General features: G+C 35.2%; 1 protein-coding gene across 4 annotated transcripts in view; it reads left to right on the top strand.

Moving 5' to 3' along the window:
• The window catches only part of Uimc1 (ubiquitin interaction motif containing 1), a 131,779-nt gene that overhangs the window by 87,069 nt on the left and 21,839 nt on the right, over positions 1 to 22,871 (top strand). For all 4 annotated transcript variants that reach the window (XM_027941113.2, XM_027941111.2, XM_027941112.2 and 1 more), the window contains one exon: positions 3,244 to 3,397. In XM_027941113.2, the coding sequence (XP_027796914.1) occupies positions 3,244 to 3,397 (154 nt within the window). The remainder of the gene's footprint in view (positions 1 to 3,243; positions 3,398 to 22,871) is intronic.

Below are 22,871 nucleotides of genomic sequence, written 5' to 3'. Positions count from 1 at the left end.
GCCTTTGAAATCTGTGAATACAGTTTTTTGTCTTCTATTGAAAGGTGGTATGATATAGTGTAAGGTTCTCGCACATTGGAATTAGAAGACATGGGTTTGAATGCCAGTCCCACCACTTTGTGATGTTGGACAAATTCATTGTTTATTCATTTATTAGGCAGGTTTTTATACTTTGTATTATTCATTGTTTTAAGACTCTTAGAGATGCCAAGATAAATTTAAAAAATAAAAAATGATGTTCCTGCCTTCACAGGGTCCTGATAAGGGAGAAAATAGACACATAAACAGATAATTATAATGTGGTCTGACAAATGTCATAGTAGATTCCTAGGGTATTAATGCAGCACAGAAGAGGACCGCTCTTCTGAATTTCACCTCTTCATATAAAAATTGGAGGCAAAATATTTTTATTTTTGGGGGTTGCTCTTCAGATTAAATTAGATAAGGATTATAAAACACTTAGCAGAGATTTGGTACAAGTAGAAGTGTACATGTGGAAACAGTTACTATTTTACTGCTTTGTGAGTATTGTGGCTGTTCAGTGATATTAGCTTACCAGTGATGGGTAGTTGCTCAGCACTGCTAAAGTCTGTGGAATAGCTGTGGCAGAACTGCAGCCCCTCTTGATTTGATTTCCCACAGAAGTCAGGTTTCTTTGAAAATAATGGTTTCTCAATATCATACCTGATTGTTTCCCTTAGTTGGATTCTCAGATAAATATTCTGTTTTCAGAGGAGTTAATAGAAATTATTCAGAGTTAAACGGTGAGTTTAATGAGTAATTTTTTTAAAGGTAACTTGTGTTAGAGTCCTAAATGGTAAGGAGAAAGATCTCAATAAATGACTCTCTAAACTACATCTAAACTGGGGAAAGGTTAGAGGGTTTGGTAATTTGTAGAACATGCCTTTTTTCCACTGGGTTCTTTTCTTGAGGTGAGGTTCCTTTTGAAGCCAAAAGGTAAGAACCAACCCTTTAAGGGATTAAGAATCAGTGTCTGAGTACCACTTTTAAGAAATTGCTGTTTAGTATTTTTAAAAAAGTAGAAATCATTCTGCAGAATCTACACAGATAAAAGCTGTGTTGCTTGTATTTTCCTCTTTGAGGTTCCTCTGTAGTAGTTAATTTAAATAGACCTTTTTAATGGCATTGGGGAAAATATCTTATTTTTAATATAAAAATTTTCAGAAAGCTTCTGGTTTTCCTGTGAATGTGGTTGGAAATAGTCTCATATCCATAAAATAATAATAAAGATTACTTCCTTTCAAATATATTAATAGTTTTGGGTACATTCTCTGCACTTTATAGAGTGGCAATGAATACAAAAGGAGTGTTGTAGTGCTATTGTGAGCACCAGTGACACTCATATTATCTCTGTACTTAGTGAACTTTAGAATTTCAAGTAACTGCTCAATCACCACTAACTTTCAGTAACTCAAGAATGCTTGTAAATTTTAGGATTTATTGATTTCCCTCTCTGCTCAAATTGCTTTGCCTGTACAAGACAACTTTTTCTTATGAGTTGTTTGAACAGAGGAACCTGAATTTTTGAGAAGCTCAGTGACTTGGCTTAGAATAACAGCACCTAGAAATTCCAGACCCACTTGACTTTCTGTACCTCCAAGAGAATAATAAAATCATGTAATCTCCCTGGTATGTTCGGGTTCAACTTCTAAAAACAAATGAGAAGGGAGGCTGTTTTTGCTTCTGCCATTTTCATTAATGAAAATACTGAAAGTTTTGATGTGAATTAGGCCTCGGTTTGAGTCTAGATTATTCACTTACTAACTTTGTGTTCAGCAGATTACTTTACCTTTCCAAGCTTCAATTTTCCTTTCTATACTACTGGAGCTAGTGATACCTATGTCCAGTTGGATTGTGAGGGATGGATATGGAAAATGCGTGGCAGAGCCTGGCATAGTGTAAGAACTTAACCACTGTTAGTTCCTTTCTCATCTTTCTGTTTTTCCCCATCTAGAATATGTCTTTTTAATATCAAGTAAGTGTGTTTGGCTTGGTATTTATTTTTTACTTTTTTATTTATTTTTTTTTGGCTTGGTATTTAGAAGGTCTGTTTCCCTCTCTGCTGGATTCCATTCACAAACAGTAGATTTTAGAAATGGTCCAAATTTACAAACCAAAACCAAAAAATAAACAACAACCAAAACAACCACAGTTGATTCAGAGGTTAAATTAACTATACATTGCAATTTGGGTCCTATTTTGTTTTTATACCGGATGAGGACTTCTTTTTTTCACCCTGTAGTAAGGTATAATGACAGCCCAGATGCTCCTTGGTCTTAAGTGGAAGCAGTAGCTGTGCAGGACTGTTACACATTGATTGGATAGGACATGCTGTCCTTTGAAGCAAGAGTTAGGCAGTAGTGCTGCAGTGCCCACGCATACTGTTGAATTAATCACTGCAGAGTCCCTGGCTCTGACTAACCTGTGTAGGTAAAATAAAACTGCCTCTGAGAGACACTGGCAACTATAGGAGAAATGATGACTATAAAACACTGAGGAGTAAAGAAAGTTTAAGTGTGGCTTCAAAAGAATTGATTATCTTATAATGACTTTTCTATGGCTCTTTGGGTCTTTGTGTCCCCTTTCAGTCCAAAAAGTCACAAATTAAACACAAGGTGTTATATCTTTTTGGTATAAGCACAGACCTAGGCTCTTAGGTTAAATTCTAATCGTGCTACTTTTGGCTTAGAATCTTTTGTTTTTTAATGCCTTTTATCTTAAAGTTTCAATGACCACAGTTTTCTTTTTTATGAGATTGAAAAGCATCTTTAAGATGCTATTGAAATATAAAATGTGAAACACAAGAGATAAACAGTATACTTGGGCAATGAATACCATGCAGTGTGGTAGATAGAGGCCAGTGTCCTCAAGGTTTAGAGCTATCTAGATAGTCCTTGTTTTGAATTTCAACTCTGACATCTATTTGTTTGTGTGTGACACTGTGCAAGTTCCCTTACTGTTTGGGGCAATACTTTTCTCATGTCTATGCCTTTGTAAGAATGTGAGAATTAAATAAGTAATTCATACATAGGGCTTAGTGTATAGCTGGCAACTTAGTATATTTAAGTATTAACTATAAGAGTAGTGTCTCCCAGGCCTTAGCCCTGAATTTGATACGTTGATTGGTATTGTCTCTTTGAAAGTAATTGGGATAGAATCTTTAGTGGGAAAGATAGATGATAAGCTAAAGATGTTACAATTCCTGTTTGTCACGTTCTTCAGGTTGGTAACAGGGAAGATGCTGAGAAGGATATGCCTACTTCTACCTTCTCATCTAGTACCCAGGTATCCTGCCCATTATGTGATCAAGGCTTCCCATCCACAAAGATTGAGCGACATGCTATGTACTGCAATGGTCTGATGGAGCAAGAAGCAGGTAAAGACTCATCAGGACAGCCAGACTCTTACTTTTATTTGTATGTGGTTTTGTAATCCTCTACAATTCAATGTAGGGAAAGCCGCTCTTCAAAGTTAAAGTTGCTTTTTTTTTTTTTTTTTGTAGTTAATTTTCTGGTACTTTCATGGTTTTTATTTGTTTTAGTATGTTGTTACTTGGACCTTAGGAGTGGGGAAGGAAAAACCCTTTCCTCTTTTAATGTTTCAACTTATTTGCTATAGGTAGGCCAAAGACCAGTACAATGCAGTAGTTGTAATCCCAACTCATATATTCAAATATTGAAATTCTGGTAGAACTTGAGAATCTAAGTCTAGTGTTACCTATTTTTTATTCAAAATAAGTCTCTTCTGGCTTTTTTGTTTGTTTAAGATAGAAATTCTACCTGGAGATAGCAGCTGAAAAATAACCCTAATTTATACTCGTATCCCACATGTCTCTGCTGAGTTACCCTGGAGCTATTGGTTTATATCTCTGAGAGTATACCAAAAGCCAGAGTTTTGGTGTAGTTTGGAGGGGTGTGTGTGTGTGTGTGTGTGTTGATACTGGGGATTGAACCTAGGGTGCTTTGCCACTGAACTACATCCCCAGTCCTTTTTATTTTTTTATTTTGATACAGGGTCTTGCTCAGTTGCTGAGGCTGGATTTAAACTTGTGATCCTCCTATCTCAGCCTCCTGAGTTGCTGGGATTATAGGCATGTCTGGCCAGTGTGAGATATTGATTAAGAAAATCTTCTTATTAATCACACTCCTTGAAATATCATCCTGATCCTTCCTTTCTATGATTTCTACCTCTAAATATAGTAGCATTAGCATAGCTACCTTTCTGTGATCTGTCATATTGAATGTAACCCTTATATAGTAGGTGTTGCAACATTCTCTGCTTGATTCCTATAATAGATGTATTTAAATCTGAAATTGTATAGTTGTGAAGTATTTTATAAATTAAAATTTCCAAAAATAAATGAATAGTATTTAATTTTTCTGAAGTACTATACATCTTAGTTATTAAATAAGAAAGTATGTAAACTTGTAATTTAATGTTTGTGGATTTTTCTGATTATTAAGTAGTACATGTTCTTTGTAATAATAAGAATGGCTTACACTTATTGAATAATTAAAAGTGAGTATTCAGGCATTATTTTCATACATAGGAGGCTAAATGAGACATTTTTAGAAAAGGGCTTAGCAGTGTTTAGCACACAGTAAGTACTTAAGAAGCATTAGCTGCTATTATTATTCCCAATAGTGAAATTCCTAGGTCAAAGATTTTGTGGTCATTTTAAAAGAGCTTTATATATAGCATTGTAGTCTTTCAATTAGAATGAAGTTTGCAGACCTAAATCTGGCTGTCAACTCCTTTTAACAGAAGAGTACTAAAGGAATGGAGTCTAGCTGCAGTTTCAATTTGACACAGTTCTTTAGTCTGATTTTTTTTTTTCTTTTTTCTTTTTTTAAGCTGAGAGTTTCAGTGACTAAAAGAATTCTGGGGCCAAGCCTTTGGTGTCCAGAGAGGGAAGAGATGATTCTGTCTTACTATGCATGCTTACTCACTGGTATTGGTCATCTGAGTCAATCACTTATTCAGTACTGAGGTCTAGAAATAAATGAGTTTGAGAAGCTGAATGTCCCTGTGAACTCTAAGAGTAGATAACTTCCTTCAAGTCCTAATTATTAGGTAAAGAGTAAAATAGAGAGGCTAGGGTTGTGGCTCAGTGGTAGAGTGCTCACCTAGTATGTATGAGGCACTGGGTGTGATCCTCAGCACCACATAAAAATAAATAAAATAAAGCCCATCAACAACTGAAAAAATATTAACAAAAAAAAAAAAAAAGAAGAAGAAGAAGAAGAATATAGAGTATCTCCTACTGGTATCTCCCACATCAAACTTTGCTATTTTGTGCTTCAATAGGAACCTCTGGCATTCATTACTGTCAGATATCTATAAGCTACATGGTATTTGCATTCAGGCCTTTTCCTTACTAGCGTATGGCAGGGGAATATTTGCTGTAAAAGAATTTGGGCTTGTGTTTTAATTTTCTCAAACCAAATGCAGACTTGTATTACCAGTACCAGGTTGTTCTTATTGAACTTGTTAAGCTGATACGATCAGGTGGACAAAATAGACTGAGACTAACTAACTGTCTTCATCATTCAGGCAGAGCCTTTCAGGTTCTTATTTTACTGGGTCCAGGGTCAGTGACTCAGTCTGATGCTGCTCAATTGGATTTGCTTTCTGGGTCTTGTGGACTTTCAGACATTTTGGGTATAAATGTGTTTTCTGACATAATAGAAAGTCCTAATATTCTAATAGCCCTGATACTATATGTCATCCTAATGTCTCAGACCTCTGTCTGAAGATGTTGTTACCGGCAGCCAAGCCAGGCAAATTGCTTGGAACCCTGGTGGCCAGATTTGGTCATTCCTCTGCATAAGAAATAAGTAAATGATGTAAAAAGGGAAAATGATTTTTACATAGCTTGATCAAACTGGGGAGAAGCAGCTAGATTGTTTCTCTATTGGTCCCATGGAAGCAGTTACAATTTATAGAAACAAAAGCTGGTGATATACATATGTAGATATAGCTAGGCTGTGCTTATCCAGAGAATATGTCAGTTTTAGCTTTCTTGGCATCTGTCTGCATCATGAGGAAGTTTTTAATTCTCAGCATGAGGAAGTTCAGGAGCTCTCTGCTATATCCTGAATAACAGTCAATCTTTCTTTTTCAAAGGGACATTTGTTTTGAGCTATCTAGAACATTACATTCTTCTTTTCAGTGTCAACTCATCTAGATCCTTTTTGCCACTGATTCTTATTTACCTTTTAATTCATCCCAATACTTATGAAATACTTTTTAAATTGTGGTAGGCCTTACTTATGGAGTTTGCTAAGGAAGTTTAAGATAAGATTTCTGCCATCAAGGAACTTGCAGTCTCTTTGGGGAAATAAGCATTTACCTAAGAAGATTAATTACAAAGTGATATAGAGTGAATGGTTTATACCCAAGTGAATGTCCCTGAAAGTAAGTATAATCAGAGAAAAGTGCCACTGAATTGGAATGATGTCCCAGAGACATCATTTAGTCTAGACTGTGAAATCTGGGTAGGTTTAAATAAACCTATAAGAGAGTAGGGGGCCCTTTATCCTCCTGTGAGTTTAAATAAGAAGCAAAGACAATGGCCACTGATCAATAATTCTAATAGTGTTAACTTGTTAACCAAACTTACCCTTTTTGGTGACATTTTAGGCCCAATGAGAGAGTTTGGAGCAGGGAATCCTCATTAGAACCACCCTATTCCTCTACTTTCTTGGGAAAGAGTTTGGGGGTATAGGTAGGCTGGAGAAGTGATTAGAGGAATTGTGTGAAGAACCTATTAATGTTTGTGTCAGTCCTTAGTAAATTTGACCTCTTAACTTGATTTCCCCAGTAGCTTACCTGTCCTCATTTTCTTGCCAGATGTAAATTAGTGATTGATTTTGTTCAGCTTTGTGACATGACCAAGGCCTGGCTGCCAGTGCAAGGAAACCTCTCCTGCTGTAGAAGGAAAAGTTACTCTTTTGAAGACCTAACAGGTTGAGAGATCATTAGCGCCATGTCTAAGGGGTGGAATAAGAGACGACTTTCAACCCAGAATTAGGTATCCAGTTTACCCCTCCTGTTTTTCTGTGAAGCTGATCCTAGAGATGCTTGATTTGGTTGTGTAAGAGAAATAGTAATTAGAGTCATTTACATGAAGCACCTACCATTTATGCCTAGTTACCATGCAGCACAATAACAATTATGCATATCATTAAATATGTGTCTGATTAACTTTGCTGTAAGTTTTATTTGATTATCATACTGCATTCTGGTTAAGTTGGTTTGTCTGCTCAGTTTGCTCAATGACATGGCTGTATATTGAGCACTATGAAAAAAATTGAGGACTGTTGTTTAAAGGCATCATCTGAGAGGTAAGATTTGCTGAATTGACCTAGACTAGAACAAAGGCAGATTGCCTTTGCTTTCACTTTCTGCAAAATGTATTTGAGATCATTTTTACTCAAAATGTATTTGAGATCATTTGGGAAGAATAAAGCTCTGTACTTACTCATTCAATAAATATGTATGTATTAATAACCTGCTATATTCCAGATACAGTGAACAGAATATTTCAAGTTCCTATTTCCATGGAGTTTTTAATCTAGTACTGGGAGCAAATAATGGAAAATAAATATGTGGTATGTCACACAGTGATAAGTATTTTAGAGAAAAAAATAACAGCAGAAGAGCGGGATAGGGAGTACTAAGGTTAGGAAGTAGCAATTTAAAATTGGTGGTCAATGAAGGTCCTATTGAGAAGATGGCATTTGAGTAGACACCTAAAGGAAGTGAAGGAATTTTGAGACAGGGAGGAGAAAGTGTAACAGGCAGAGAAACCAGTAAATTTAAAGATCCTGGGGTTTGAACAGCCTAGAGTAAGGCTGGAGTTGAATAAATGAGAGAGAAAAATGAGAGAGAATTGGGGAAGGGAGGGGTAGGCAGACCAGGTACTCTTTGGCCTTAATAAGATCTTTGGCTTTTTCTCTGGACAAGGGAGTAACCATTGGAGGGATTTGAGCAAAGAAGTAATGTTAAGTAAAGGATCACTTTGATTGCTGAATAGAAAATAGATTATTAGAATAGGGACAAGGCTGGAAGGTAGGAGATCAGAGTCAACATCTCATATTTGGCAGTATGATAGTGGAAGAAATGTGGGCTGTGTGACTAGACAGAGCTGGACTTAAATTTTAACTGTGTTAGGACCAGACTCCATATTTCTAAAATTAGTTCGACAGTATCAGGATTGTCATGAGAATCTGAGTCACTTTATAAAGTATGTAGCTCTGTGCTTAAATATTCAATAAATGTTGCTATTATTATTGACTATTTTTTCCTGTATATTTAATTTTTCTGAGGTCTGTGTTTCTATGTGCTAGTACATAAAGGATAAGCTATCAGTTGGATAGAACTAAAGGGAAGATAAAAGGCCTAAAAGTCAAAGTGATAAGAATAAATTAGTAAAAAATAGATCATAGGAGAGTTAGGGAAACTGAAGACATTAACTATATACATTTTGGACCTAGATAGAGGTCCAAGTGCGGCTTACAGTTAGGATACTGGTTGGAGGGGATTTTCTCTTCAGAAAGATCTCCAGAAAAATAATGTTAGGGGCCAGGTGCTATGGTGCACACCTGTAATCCCAGCAACGTGGGAGGCTGAGGCAGGAGGATTGCGAGTTCAAAGCCAGGCTCAGCAACGGCGAGGGGCTAAGCAACTCAGTGAGACCCTATCTCTATATAAAATTCAAAATAGGGCTGGGGATGGGCTCAGTGGTTGAATGTCCCTGAGTTCAATTCACAGTACCAAAAAAATAAAAACCAAAAAATAATGTTGGATAGGTTGGGGGAGGTAGAGATCTTTCTTGTAGATATTCCTGGGAGGTAACAAAAATGGACTGAGGTCTAGAATAGATTTTTTTGGGGTAGCTCAGCAAAAGTCTGTTAATACCTGAACATATCTAAGTAAGACATTTCTCAAATTAGACAAAGTTGGACCTTTTCTGTTTTAGATACTTGTATTTGCCTACCTGAATATAATTTGAATACTGTTCATTCTTCTCATTTGTATTAATATGGCTTTTTGTGGTACCCAATATGATTAGATTAAGTTATATTGCTATTGGTGCCTAGCTACTGAGGTGTTGACAGTTCTGAAATAGGATAGGTTTAATACACATAACATGGATTCTGGAGACAAATTGACCTGTGGGGAGATATACAAATCAAACAAAGGCTCTGATCACATATCTTAGTGTTATTAGAGTGGTTCAGTTGGGTAGATAAGACATGCACAAGAATAACTGTAATACAAGGTCAAAACTTCTAAGGGATACAAAAAACATCCTGTGGTGTTTTAGAGGAAATGTGATTAGAGATTGAGAGAGAAGGGCATTATTGTGAGAGAATAGTAGGCAAAAATCACATAAATAGAAAAATGTGAAGTGTATATAGAAAAGAGCAAGCAATTCAGTGTGGTAGTAATATGGGAAAGGAAATAGTAGGCAACTGGAGAAGGACAAATGTAACTTGAATTACGTGGAATAACAAAGGGCACTTTTTTAAAACCCTAAAAGAGTTATTTGTGTGTTTATACCCACTGTGGTATTTAGGAGCCTCTTGGATGCAAGTGTTAGAAATATATAGCTTGCATAATTGGGAAGTCTGGTTAGGGTTCATTCAGACAGAACTGGATCTAGAAGCTTGGACTTCCTTTTTTTTTTTTTTTAATTGTAGTTGGACACAATACCTTTATTTTATTTATTTGTTTTTAATGTGGTGCTGAGGACTGAACCCAGCGCCTCACACGTGCTAGGCAAGCACTCTGTGAGCTACAATCCAAGCCAAACTTTTAGCTTTTTTTGTTTGATTGTTTACTAATTTATTTTTAAAATTTATATGTGGCAGCAGAATGTATTACTATTCTTATTACACATATAGAGCACAATTTTTCATATCTCTGATTGTATACAAAGTATATTCACACCAGTTTGTGTCTTCAAACTTTTAGCTTTTAATGGAAAGAAGGAGATCTTTCTCCTAAGACCATAGGTCAGTCTAGAGGAAGATTTCAATACCCCTTACTTGATTTGAGTGTCTACTCCCTGGTCTGGTCACTGTAATAAAGTTGATGGGTATGTATCATTTATAAGTCAGAACAAGTAAAGGAAAATCCTATTAATACTATCAGAAATTCTATTAGTATCTACAGGAAAATTTTGTTGGTAGTCACAACACTGTTAACAATGAGTTTAACACATAGGATTTATTTTTCTTAAAAAACATTTGGAGTGAGACAGTGGCTCTCTTATATAATTGAAGACAGTCCATTGACTTCACAATCCTAAGTTTGAGACTTCTTGATTCATGGTTTCAGGATGATTGCTGAATCTCTAGACCTCATATAGCGATCTCTGTTCCAGGAAGGAAGGAGGAGAATCGGTAAAAGGGTATGATTGCTGATTCTGACTACTTAGATCTAATACTTGTTCCTCAGTCCCATTGGAATAGGGCCTATTCTAAATTATGGTTCAATTAAGCCAGTTCTAAGTTTAGTATACTTTCATGTGTGTTTATATGTCTTTTGCCTATATAATTATTCTATCTTTGAAGTCACTAATTACTTTTTACAGTGATTCAACTTAAAAAGTTTCCATATCTTGCTCTTGATGAAGTATTGTATGAGATGCTAGGAGTGAGGAGTGGAACTCAAGAGGTGGTAAGGGATTTGATAAGAGCTGAATAGGATCTCAAGCTTGTACTTAGGAAATTTACAGTCCATTGAGGAAAACGACTTGGGCATCATGACTAAGTATAGGGAAAATAGTTAAAATGCTAAAATAGAGGAACTAGCTACTCAGAGGAAGAAGGTTTTAATTCCAGTTAGTAGGATAAGGAAAAATTTCTTAATTGTTCACCTCATATTGGACATAGGTTTTTAAAAAAAAAAAACAAAACAATACCTATCTGATTGCCTGACTATCTAGCCATCCATCCATCCATCCACTTATTTTTGTGGCACTGGGATGCTTTACCACTGAGTTACATTCCCACCCCCCTTTATTTTTCTTTTTAAAATTTGAAACAAGGTCTTGCTAAGTTGCTAAGGGTCTCACTAAGTTGCCGAGATTGGTCTCAGACTTGCCTTAGCCTTCTGGGTCACTGAAATTACAGACATGTGCCTCCACACTTAGCTTTATTATTATTTTTTATTAAACGTAAACATCTAAAATAGCAGTGTTCTCTGAAGTTTGCCCTTGCATCTATTGGGATCTGAGTATTTGCCACAAAGGTGATTTTCAGGTTTCTTCCACTCACTCATCAGTTCTCACCAAGTTACCAGATTAATGCAGCCTGGGACAGCAGTCCCCTTCTTGTGTGAAGACTGTCAAAGCTTTTTTTCTTGAAGCAGAAGCAGTGCTGATCCTGTAGAAAGAATCTCTGTGAATAGAATGGGCACTGAAACAGAGAAAAGAGTATTGGAATTATGTAGAATTAAAGGGGGGGTGGGGTGGGCAGCAAGTAGAAGGAATAAAAAATTTGTTGCTATTTATGATGGGAGGAGAAAGCTAAAGAAGTGAGAGGAAGAGGAGGTGGTCTGGTCCAGGGATCAATAGGAACTAGTAGTCCACAATGATATATTTAAAGGAATTGTGACATACTTCCACCTCATTTCCAAAGCAACTAGGAATTTAAAAACATACTTCCCCCCCACCCCAGAATATAAAAAGTAAAAGAAATAAAGTCTACTAGTGAGGCCATGAGGCCATCGTATTTATTTTGAAGTATTTCCTTTGTAGAGTGATGTGGGAGGGTTGATGGAGCAAGCACTTTCTTCTCTAATATTGGAATTCTGTTACACACATACTGATTGAATATTCCTTTTTTTTTTTTTTTTTAGAGGTGCTGGGGATTGAACCCAGGGTCTTGTGCATGCTAGGCAAGCACTGTACCAACTGAGCCATATCCCAACCCTGGGTATTCCTATTTTAAAGCACCAAAATCTTAAATGCACCATTTTGAGCACCAGCATGATGGTACAAGTGGAAAATGGAAAATTCCACACCTGGTGTCATGTGTCCTCTGACTGATCACAACCCAATTGCAGGCCCACTAAAAATATTATATAAAATGACTTCAGGGGGCTTGGGTTATGGCTCAGTGATAGAGCCCTTGCCTGGCATAGGCGGGACCCGGGTTTGATTCTCAGCACCACCTAAAAAAAATAAAGGCATTGTTTTGTGTCCATCTACACCTAAAAAAATAAATATTTTTAAAAAATGACTTCAGGCTATGTGTATAAGGTGTATATGAAACTTAAATGAATTTCATGTTTACACTTGAGTCCTTCCCTCAAGACACCTCATTATGTGTATGGATATATTTCAAAGACTGAAAAAATCTGGAATCTGAAAAACTTTTGATCCCAAGCATTTTGGAAAAGAGATGTTCAACTTGTCTGTGTGTGTGTGCATGTGTGCGTGTGCATGTGTGCGCGTGCACATGTGCATGCACTCACATACTGTTTTTACATTATTTCCACCCCCAGTATTATAAGTATTTATCTGACATCTCATGCTGTTAGAAATTTATTAGATTTACAAGGTTGTTTTTAAATTCAACAAATTGTCTAAACATACTTAATTTTTTGTCTTCATTGGGGAAATATTTTTTGACAGAGAAAACCACAATGACAGGAGCAACTTACATAACAAAATGGAAAGGCATTTAGAACAAAATCTGGGCACTCAGTTATTTCCACCATAAAGTATATTCCTCTTTAGCAGGTTTACCCCAGACCTATTTGGTGATTTCTTATTCACATGACCATGCTATTGGACATAGAAATACATCATAACTCTTAGATACAGAATGACCTCTTAGACCAGTACCTCCAATCCAGACTACATTACATTGCATGTAATCCTCTTTTCTTGAATTAATAATGCAGAAGTGATTTCCCACTCCTCATCATGGTCTCAGTTGTCTTCTAACAACTTTCTGTGGAATATTTCCTCTTGTTAGCTCCACTGGTGCATTAATAAAGTTTGATGTGGCATGTGAAATGGTAGCCTGACTGCCATGTTTGCTCGAGTTCTTGGTGTCTTTGCTCTTCCCATCTTCTTCCTTTTAACATTGGCCTCCTTTGCTTCAGTTATCCCTGTTCATTGTGCCTTGATGTTGAAGAGCCAGGCCTCAGGATTTCTTTTAGCAGTTTCTCTGCCGGATATGCTTATTCCTTCCTTGAAAAATAAAATAGCTCTTTTTAACACCCGAGTTAATACCCAAAGCATTACGTGTTAAAAGAATATTAACAGCTGAAAACCATTTTAGAGAAATTCTCTCACTTCAGAATCTAGTCACACTTTTTAATTCAGGCATTTTAAGAAAGAGAAAAGTTCAAGGAATTAATACTAGTTCAGTGATCTTTATAGAATTATCTGAGAGCCACATAATAATACATATTCTCATTACCCCAGAGTATATGTATTATTATCTCCATTTTACCATTGATGAAAGTGGCACCAGGTTTAGGCTGGTATCAGCAGAGCCAGGGGTCAAGCCCAGGTTGCCTGACTCCAAAGCTAGCATTCTTCATTATTGTTCATTGCTCTGCCTTGCAGGTGTAGAGGTGGGACACATGGGAAAGTGTAAGGAGACCATGGAAGCCTCCCTCAGTTTCAGGAAAGCAGAGAAGTGGAATCTTTCACCTCTGAGTAAAACTTGAAATCTGATCTCATCAAAATTGGGCTTGTTAGTTTTCAGTTACTTGGAAGAAAAATTTAGGTGGATTTAGGCTCTTTCTTGTTGAACAGAATTCATATTACATGTCACCTCTGTTTTTGAAAGCATATATGCAAAATCAAAAGATTCAATGAACTTTTGGTGGTAGCTGTGAAGGTTGAGCATGCAGACTGATTTGTTACTGAGGAGTTTTCTGAGGGTCTGATAAAAAGGAAATGCTTGATATTATTTTTTCCATTAAGTAAAAGAATGTAGTTTGCTAATTAACCAGCAATAGCTATCACTTAGGAGCACCTACTGTATACCAGAAACTGTTTTAATCTTCCCCACAGTCTTTTGAAACAGATATTTCAGCTTTTTAGACAAAGAAATGGATATTTGACAGGGAAATAATTTTCCTGAGGTCACATACCTAAAAAGTAGAAAGATCCAGGAATGTTCAGATTTTTTTAAAAAAGCAACTTTCAGAATATTAAATGCAATATGATAGTCAATATATTGTTTAAAAATTTGCTGTTTGCTGTGGTGCATGCCTGTAAACCCACTACTCCAGAGTCTGAAGCAAGAGTATTCCAAGTTAGGCCAACCAGGGCAACTTAAGGAAGAAGTCCCTATCTCAAAATAAAAAATAAAAAGGGTGGAGCTGTAGCTTAGTGGTTCCATCTCCAGTACTGGAGGCAGGAACGAATTACACAAATTGCATTTGTATAAAAACAAAGAAAGGATAAACATTTTGTGAATAAAGGCTACCTTTTGAGGGTGGGATAGAGGCAGAAGGTTGGGATCAAGAAGAAACATACAGTTTAACTAATCAGTTTTGGTAATATTCTAGTTCTTAAATTGAGTGATGGGTTCACAAATATAGTCTTCTGTGCATATTACAAAACATTTAAAGAATAGAAGCATGTTTCTGTTATGTACCACTGTCAGGTATATTTTCAGAGGAAACTTGTTGAAGCATTTATCAATCAGTACAATTCAGAGAAATTCCATATGGAACTCACTTAGTCTTAATTTAGGCTCTAATAACAATATATGATTTGATTTGACTTGAGTATCATTAATGATTCTTTATAAAGAAGCCTCTTGGAGTTTTTTCTAGGTACTTATATCTTTGTCACTTGACTTTCATATTAGTTTTTTAAAAAGACAGTAGTCCTATAACTTTGATTATTACCTTGTAAAATGATACTGTGTGTGTTTGTGTGGTGTATGGGCGTGTGTATTATTTTTCATTACAGAACATTTCAATCATAAAATTTGAATACAGTCATTAACTCATGGCTACAGGATATTCAATTCATAACCTCCCCTGTCCAGATTATTTCAAATCACATCCCAAATATCATTTCATCATTTTATATACACATACATACACACACACTGGGAAGGCCTAACCCAGGATGCTTAACTACTGAGTCACATCCTCAACCCTTTTTATTTTTTATTTTGAGACAAGTTCTTGCTAAGTTGCATAGGTCATCAATAAGTTGCTGAGACTGGCCTTGACCTTGTGATCCTCCTGCCTCAGGCTCCCAGGTTGCTGGGATTATAGGTGTACACCACTACACCCTCATTTCATTAATGTATATCCCTGAAATATAAGATAGATCTCTTTGGGGGAAAAAAAAAAAACCTAACCATAATTTTATTGTTGTGCCTAAAAAAATGATAGTTCCTTAATATCATCAAATATCTGGTCTGTTCAAATCTCTCTGAGTCTCAATTCTTTTTTATAGTTGGTTTGTTGAAATTAGGATTCAGATATGGTTTGCACATTGCAAAGGTTTTGATACTTGTGTCTCAGGCTCTTTTAATTTATAGAAGAATCAAACCCCCAAAAGTTCTTTTTAAGACTGACTGTTCATGATTTGTACACATAAGCTTAATAATATTATTAATATAATGTTAATATTATTGCATTGTCATTTGTATTTCTTCTATAGCATCTAACTCAGTACTGCGCAGGTAGGCCTGCAAAAACTGTACTCTTTGTTTTTTCTTAAATGTACAGATAGTAAATATTTTAGGCTCTGCAGGCCATACAGTCTGTCACAGCTATTCAGGCCTGTCACAACTATTCAACTCTCCCCTATAACACAAAAGCAACCATAGACAATTTGGAAATGAGTAAGGTGGTTATGTTTCAATAAAAGTTTACCTGTGAAAACAGGACCAGCCCATAGTTTATTCATTCTTATTTTATAGCATTGTTTTTTCAAAATGTGTTCTATAGATTACTAGCCTTCTGTGAAATAATGGGGAGGGGAGGATGATCAGGATGAGAACTAAGAACTAGTAACACTCCACTGTTACTGCCCACCTTACATAGAGCTCTGCTTTTATGTATTTTATATGTTGGTTATTGGGTTTTATATGAGATTTTCTTTGAAAACAGGATTTCTCATTTTTTAAAAAATTGAAATTCATGGGTTTATGAGACATTTCTGGTCCTTATAAAATAATATTTGTGACTGTTACTATTACTACTTTGTGCCATGCACTCAGTACTCCTACTTTTATCTCATCTGATCTTTGCAGCAACCTTTTAAGTTAAATTTTGTCATCCCCCTAGGGAGAAGTAGATAATAAGTTGCTCGAAAATCACGACGCTAATAATTAGTAGAGTGGGAATTGAGACTCAGATCTATTTATTTCAGAGCCAATGCTTTTTTTCCTCCTTTTTAATTTAAAATGTTTCAGTTTCAGAAATACAAGAAACAAATAGTTTATTTGCTGTACCCTGTTTCTCTTCTCTAACATACATACATACATTTCTATAGCTATATATCTAAATATATAGATATGTATAATTCACATAGATATACTTTTTCCTGACCATTTGAGTTAGTTGTTGACATGGCACTTCAGCTCTGAATACATTAATTAGCTTGTTTCTCTTAAGAATAAGATCATTCTTCCACAAAATCATAACACCATTATTATACTCAAGGAATTTAACATTAATGCAAATAGTGTTATAATACACAACCCATGTTCACATTTTCTTGATGGTCCCAATATACCCTTTACCTTTTGGCTAAGTATCCATTAAAGGATCATACATTGTACTTAGTTATTGTATCTGTTCAGTCATCTTTAGTCTAAAAGTTCCCCAGACTCTTTTCCCCAATATTTTATTATGACAGTTTTCAAAGGCACAACAATGTTGTTACAAACTTATTTTAGGTTCTACCATTAGTATTTTATTATATAGTATCACATATATAATTATTATTTTTCTAGTTGTCCTTTAATTCAGGTTTTTTTTCAGTGCTTTTCCAAGTAAGTTACAAATGCATTTATTTCCCCTAAAATACTTAAGTATGCAAACCATGAACAAAATTTGTGTGAAATGCACAAATATTATATGTAAATTTGCTGAGTTTTTACACATTTATCAGAAAAATAGAATATTGGCATTATTCCAGAAGGTTCTCTCAGACCCATTCCTAGACATTTGCCACCTCTCAATAAAGGTAATCACTGATTCTATTTCTACAGAATTTCTATTTTTAATCTGTTCTAGAATTTAATATAGATGGAATCATACAGTATACATTTTTTTAATTAAATTTATTTTAACTGATAAGTAAAAACAGCAAAAGTGTACATACTAATAAGGTACTGCATGTGTTTTATTTTCCCTTCCCAGTGCTAGCAATCGAACCCAGCACTTATCTTGTTCATATGAGATAAGTGCTCTACAACTGAGCTATATTATAACCTCCATGTAATGTTTTGATACATGTATGTACTGTATAGCATGTAAGTCAAATCAAACATACCTATTTTCTCCAACAGTCACCATTCTTTTACAGTGAAAACATTGAACTAAAAGCAGTACTTTATCCATAGTCACCCTCCTGTGCAAAAGCACACCAGAACTTCCTATTCCTGTAACTAACTATAACTTAGTTTGACACTGATCAACCTCATCCCATCCCTGCCTCCTGTCCCAGTCTCTGGAAATCATTCTTCTGCTCTCAACATCTATGAGATCAGTGTTTTTATATTCCACATATGAGTGAGATCATGTACTACTTGTCTTTCTGTGCCTGTCTTATTTCACTTATGATGGTCTCTAGTTCCATCCACGGTGTCACAAAGGACATGGTTTCAATCTTTTTTTAATAGCTGAATAGTTTTTCATTTTCTTCATCCATTCATCCACTGAGGGATGCTTAGGTTGTTTCCATTTCCACAAAGGTGGGCATGCAGATGTCTTTCTGACATACTGATTTCACTGGCTTTGGATATATACCCAGGAGTGTATATAGTGTACATATATATGGATCATATAGTATTTCTATTTTTAATTTTTGGGGAGCCTCCATTCTGTTTTCCATAATAGCTTTATTAATTCACATTCCCACCAGCAGTGAGCAAGGATTCCTTTTTTCCCACAATCTTGCTAGCACTTGTTATCATTTTTCTTTTTGATAATAGCCATGGCTATTGGAGTGAGGTGCTACTGCATTGTGATTTTGATTTGCAGTTCCCTGATGATTAGTGATGTTGAGCATATTCTCATCTACTTGTTGGCTATTTGTGTGTTTTTGTTTGAGAAATGTCTATATAGGTTTATTCCCTTTTTTAGTCAATTTACATAACTTTTTTTTTGTGTGTGTGTGTTTGTGTGCTGGGAATTGAACCCAGCGCCTTGTGCATGGGAGGCAAGTGCTCTACCAACTGAACTATATCCCTAACCCAAGTTATATAACTTTTTAATATTGGATTTTTGGAGTTCCTTATGTATTCTAAACATAAACCCCCTTTTTATATGTATAGCTTGTGAATATTTTCTCCCATTTTATAAATTGTCTTCTCAATCTGATAATTGTGTCCTTTGTTGCACATAACTTTAGTTTGAGGTAATTCCATTTGTCTATGTTTGCTTTTGTTTCTTGTGCTTTTGAGGTCTTGTTCAAAAAAAAACCCTTGCAAATTACAACCCTGAAGCGTTTTCCCTGTTTTTTTTTTTTTGCAGTAGTTTCTTTGTTTCAGGTCCTACATTTAAGTCTTTAATTGATTTTGACTTGATTTTTATAATTGGTGAGATAAGGGTCAGTATGTAGTCTTTTTTATTTTTTATTTTTGTAGCTATTTTTCTTTAATACTTTTATTTTATTTAGTTATTTTTATGTGGTATTGAGGTTTGTACCCAATGCCTCAAGCATGCTAAGCAAGTGCTCTACCACTGAGCTCCAACCCCAGCCCAGTATGTAGTCTTTTCTAATGTTCTGTTCACTTAGCATAATGATTTTGAGATTTATTCATAATATATGTATAATTGTTTATCCTTTTTTATTACCAAGTAATATTCCACCATGTGAATATGCCAGTTTCTTTATTTATTCTCCTATGAATAGATTTTTTTCACTGTTAGGAAAAAAGCTATTCAGAACAAGTTGTGTGGTAAATATAAGAGTTACTTTGCTTGAATGAGTAGCTGGGAATGGAATTGCTAGGTTATAAGAAATGCCAAACTTTTTCTCAAAGTAATTTTACCATTTCCATTCTCACAATCAGTATATGAGCATTCTAGTTATTTGATATCTTTGCCAACATTTGGTATTCTCTCAATTTCCACGCCCCTACATTGAGTGGTATTAATTTGCATTCCCTTAATGACCAATGATATTGAACACTAAAGATTATTGACTTATTTATATGTTTTATGAAGTATTTGTTCAAATGTTTTATCTCTTTAAATTGTATTGACTTTTATTATTGAGACATGAGGGTTTTTTTAATATTTATTTTTTAGTAATACCTTTATTTTATTTATTTATTTATTTTTATGTGGTGCTGAGGAGCGAACCCAGGGCCTCGCATGTGCTAGGGAGCACTCTACTGTTGAGCCACAACCCCAGCCCAGAGATAGGATTTCTTTATATGTCCTGAGCAACAGTTATTGTCAAATATATATTGTATAGATATTTTCTTCTTGTCTGTGTCTTGCCTATTAATTTTTCTAATCATGTCTTCATGAGCAGAAGTTCTAAGATGGTCTAATATACCGATTTTGTTCTCTTTTGGTTTTGTTTTGTTAGGTGTTTTTTTTTTATATTTATTTTTTAGTTGTAGATGGACACAATATCTTTATTTTTTTATGTGGTGCTGGAGACTGAACCCAGTGCCTCACACATGTTAGGCAAGTGCTCTACCACTGAGCTACAATCCCAGCCCTGTTTTGTTAGGTTTATGATGCATTTTGAATTGATTTTTGAGTGTGGTTTAAGGTAGGGGGTTGAGGTTTATTTCTTCTATATGGATATCTTGGTTATTCCAATTCAGTTCATAGAAAAGATTTCCCTCTGTCATTGGAATCCCTTTCTCATTTGTTGAAAATCAAGGAGTTCATTTCCAGGTTTTTTATCATATCTAATCTATCTATTGGTTTATCCTTCTGCCATACTCCTGTTATCTTGATTACAGTAGCTTCTTGGTAAAAAACCAGATAGCATAAGCTCTCAGTTCTTTTTCAGAATTGCAATGGATATACTAGTCTTTTGTATTTTCATGTAAATTTTAGAGCCAATTCTTTAAATTGTAGTATTTAAAAATCCGAGGAAACAATGTTATAGTTTTTGCTTTAAAAGTCCTATGTAGGCCAACTGGGGTTGTGGCTCACAGGTGGAGTACTCGCCTAGCATACATGAGGCACTGAGTTCGATCCTCAGCACAACATAAAAATAAAATAAAGATATTGTGTCCATCTATAACTTTAAAAAAAAAAAGTCCTATGTCGATGCTAGGGTTGTAGCTCAATAGTTGAGCGTTTGCCTCGAATGCATGAGACACTGGACTGGGTTCCATCCTCAACACCACATAAAAAAATAAATAAATAAAATAACGATATTTTGTTCATCTACAACTAAAAAAAATTCAAAAAGTAAAAGTCCTATGTATTTTAAAGAAATCAGAAGGAAAATAGTCTTTTGTATTTTCAGGATACTATCAGTTTGCATTAATGGGGTCGTTAAATTTAATTCCCTCGTTACAATGGCCTTCACTGGATTTTCTTCTGTGAAGGTATTTTTTCTTTTTGAAATCTCTGGGTTAATATTTTGAGGCTTTATGAACATTCTATTATAAAACATGGTTTTAATATCCATTGATGATTCTTAAATTATTATCATGGTGGAAAGTGATAGTTTTTTGGTTCTGCCATTTCTTCTGCATTGATATTCTTCTGACGAACTTTCTCTTCTCCCCATCTTAGTATTTCTTTTTAATGTAGTGTGGGGTCATGAATTCATTTTTTAAAAATTTAATACAATTCTTTTTTTTGGGGGGGGCGGGTACTGGGGATTGAACTCAGGGTCACTCAACCACTGAGCCACATCCCCAGCCCTTTTTTTGTATTTTATTTAGAGACAGGGTTTCACTGAGTTGCCTAGTGCCTAGCCATTGCTGAGACTGGCTTTGAACTCGAGATCCTCCTGCCCTAGCCTCCTGAGTTGCTGAGATTTTAGGCATGTGCCACCATGCCTGCCTAATTTATTCTTTTTTAAAATAGTAAATATTTATTATGGCACGTTTTAGGGAAAATTTAGTTGGAAAAAAAATTCACTCATGATCTAACTTTATACAAGTAACTATTACAGTTCAGTGTGTGTGTTAAGGTGCTATTCCAAAATCCAAATAAAACTCTGGGTCTTTTTGAAGAAAAGACAAAGGATTTATTCTGGCCAGGGCCAAGGAAGCAGAAAGCAGACAGTTCTGCAGCCCAAGACAAAGGGTACAGGTGAAGAATCAAACTTTAAGAACAACAACAACAAAAACAACCAAAAAACAAAAGAGGGAATAGGTAAGGCAAGTACAATCATAAGTCATAAAAAAGTGGAAAGTACCAAGTAACAGAACATTCTAAGAATTCACACTTCTTGTATATACTCAAAACAGCTTATATAAGTATATACTTAAAGTCATTGTATTAAGGGTGCAAGTGAGTGAGGGTGTCAGCTTCTATGCAAGTGGGCTTATGAGATAAGGGGGGCAGCAATTTTCTGTGAGATGTCTGAGCAGAATGGAGTCAGTCTGACTTAACTTTCAAATCAGCCCATAATATGTGAATCCCTTTCTTTTTGTTTTTCATAGTTAGATTTTAACAATTAATAGATAGTATTTTGAACTTATCTTTTTAACAGTGTAATGAATCCCTATGAGCCATCTCCAACTTCAACAATTAGCATCATATGTGCAATCTCTTTTCATGTACACTCTCATCTCTCACCCCTAACCCAACTCTATTATTTTGAAGCTGTTTTCAAGCACATCATTTCCTCTATAAACACTTCAGTATGCCTTTTAAAAAGATAAGGATTATTTAAAAAATACAACCAGGGTTGTATTTTGTCATTATAATACTAGTACCATTGTTACACCAGTCAGAATCCTCCCTTCCCTAATAAGCTCATAATTTCTTTTAATGGTTGATTCAAATCAGGATGCAAACAAGGTTCACATATTACATTTGGTTGATGTCTCTCATTAGTATCTTTCCTCACTTATTTCCACCCCCACCTTTTCCTTTATGCTTTATTTGTTAAAGGTACTGCCTTTTTGCTTTTTAGAAATACGTTCCTGTATTTTGTTGGTTGTATTCCTGTTCTACCTTTAACATGTTTGTCTGTTTTAGACACTGTTTTTTGGAAACTACCAATTAAATTTGAGGCTTGATTAGATTCATTTTAATTTTGTTCTTTTTGACAAGAGAGCTTCATAGGTGTATTTTTGTTTGTTTGTTACCTCTTCATATAGCATTAGATTGAGAGGCATGACCTGTCTAGTTATCTTTCTTTATATGATTTTAAGATTGATCAATGAAGTCAACCAAATCCATCCACTAGAAAGCTCCATACCAGCTTTGCTCATTGCTGAAATTTATTATTTCATTGGGATTCTGCAATTATGTGAAAAAATATATATATTTTTAATTTAAGAATGCTTTAAATTAGGGCTGGGGCTGTAGCTCAGTGGCAGAGCACTTGCCTAGCATGTGTGAGGCACTGGGTTTGATCCTTAGAACCACATAAAAAATAAACAAATAAAGGCATGCTGTTCATCTACAACTACAATTTTTTTTAAAAGAATGCTTTAAGTTAAAAAATAATAAAGTGGTACATG

This window comes from Marmota flaviventris, chromosome 5, assembly GCF_047511675.1.
Source record: "Marmota flaviventris isolate mMarFla1 chromosome 5, mMarFla1.hap1, whole genome shotgun sequence".
Lineage (NCBI taxonomy): Eukaryota > Metazoa > Chordata > Mammalia > Rodentia > Sciuridae > Marmota > Marmota flaviventris.
This window is presented reverse-complemented; position numbering and strand designations above follow the sequence as displayed.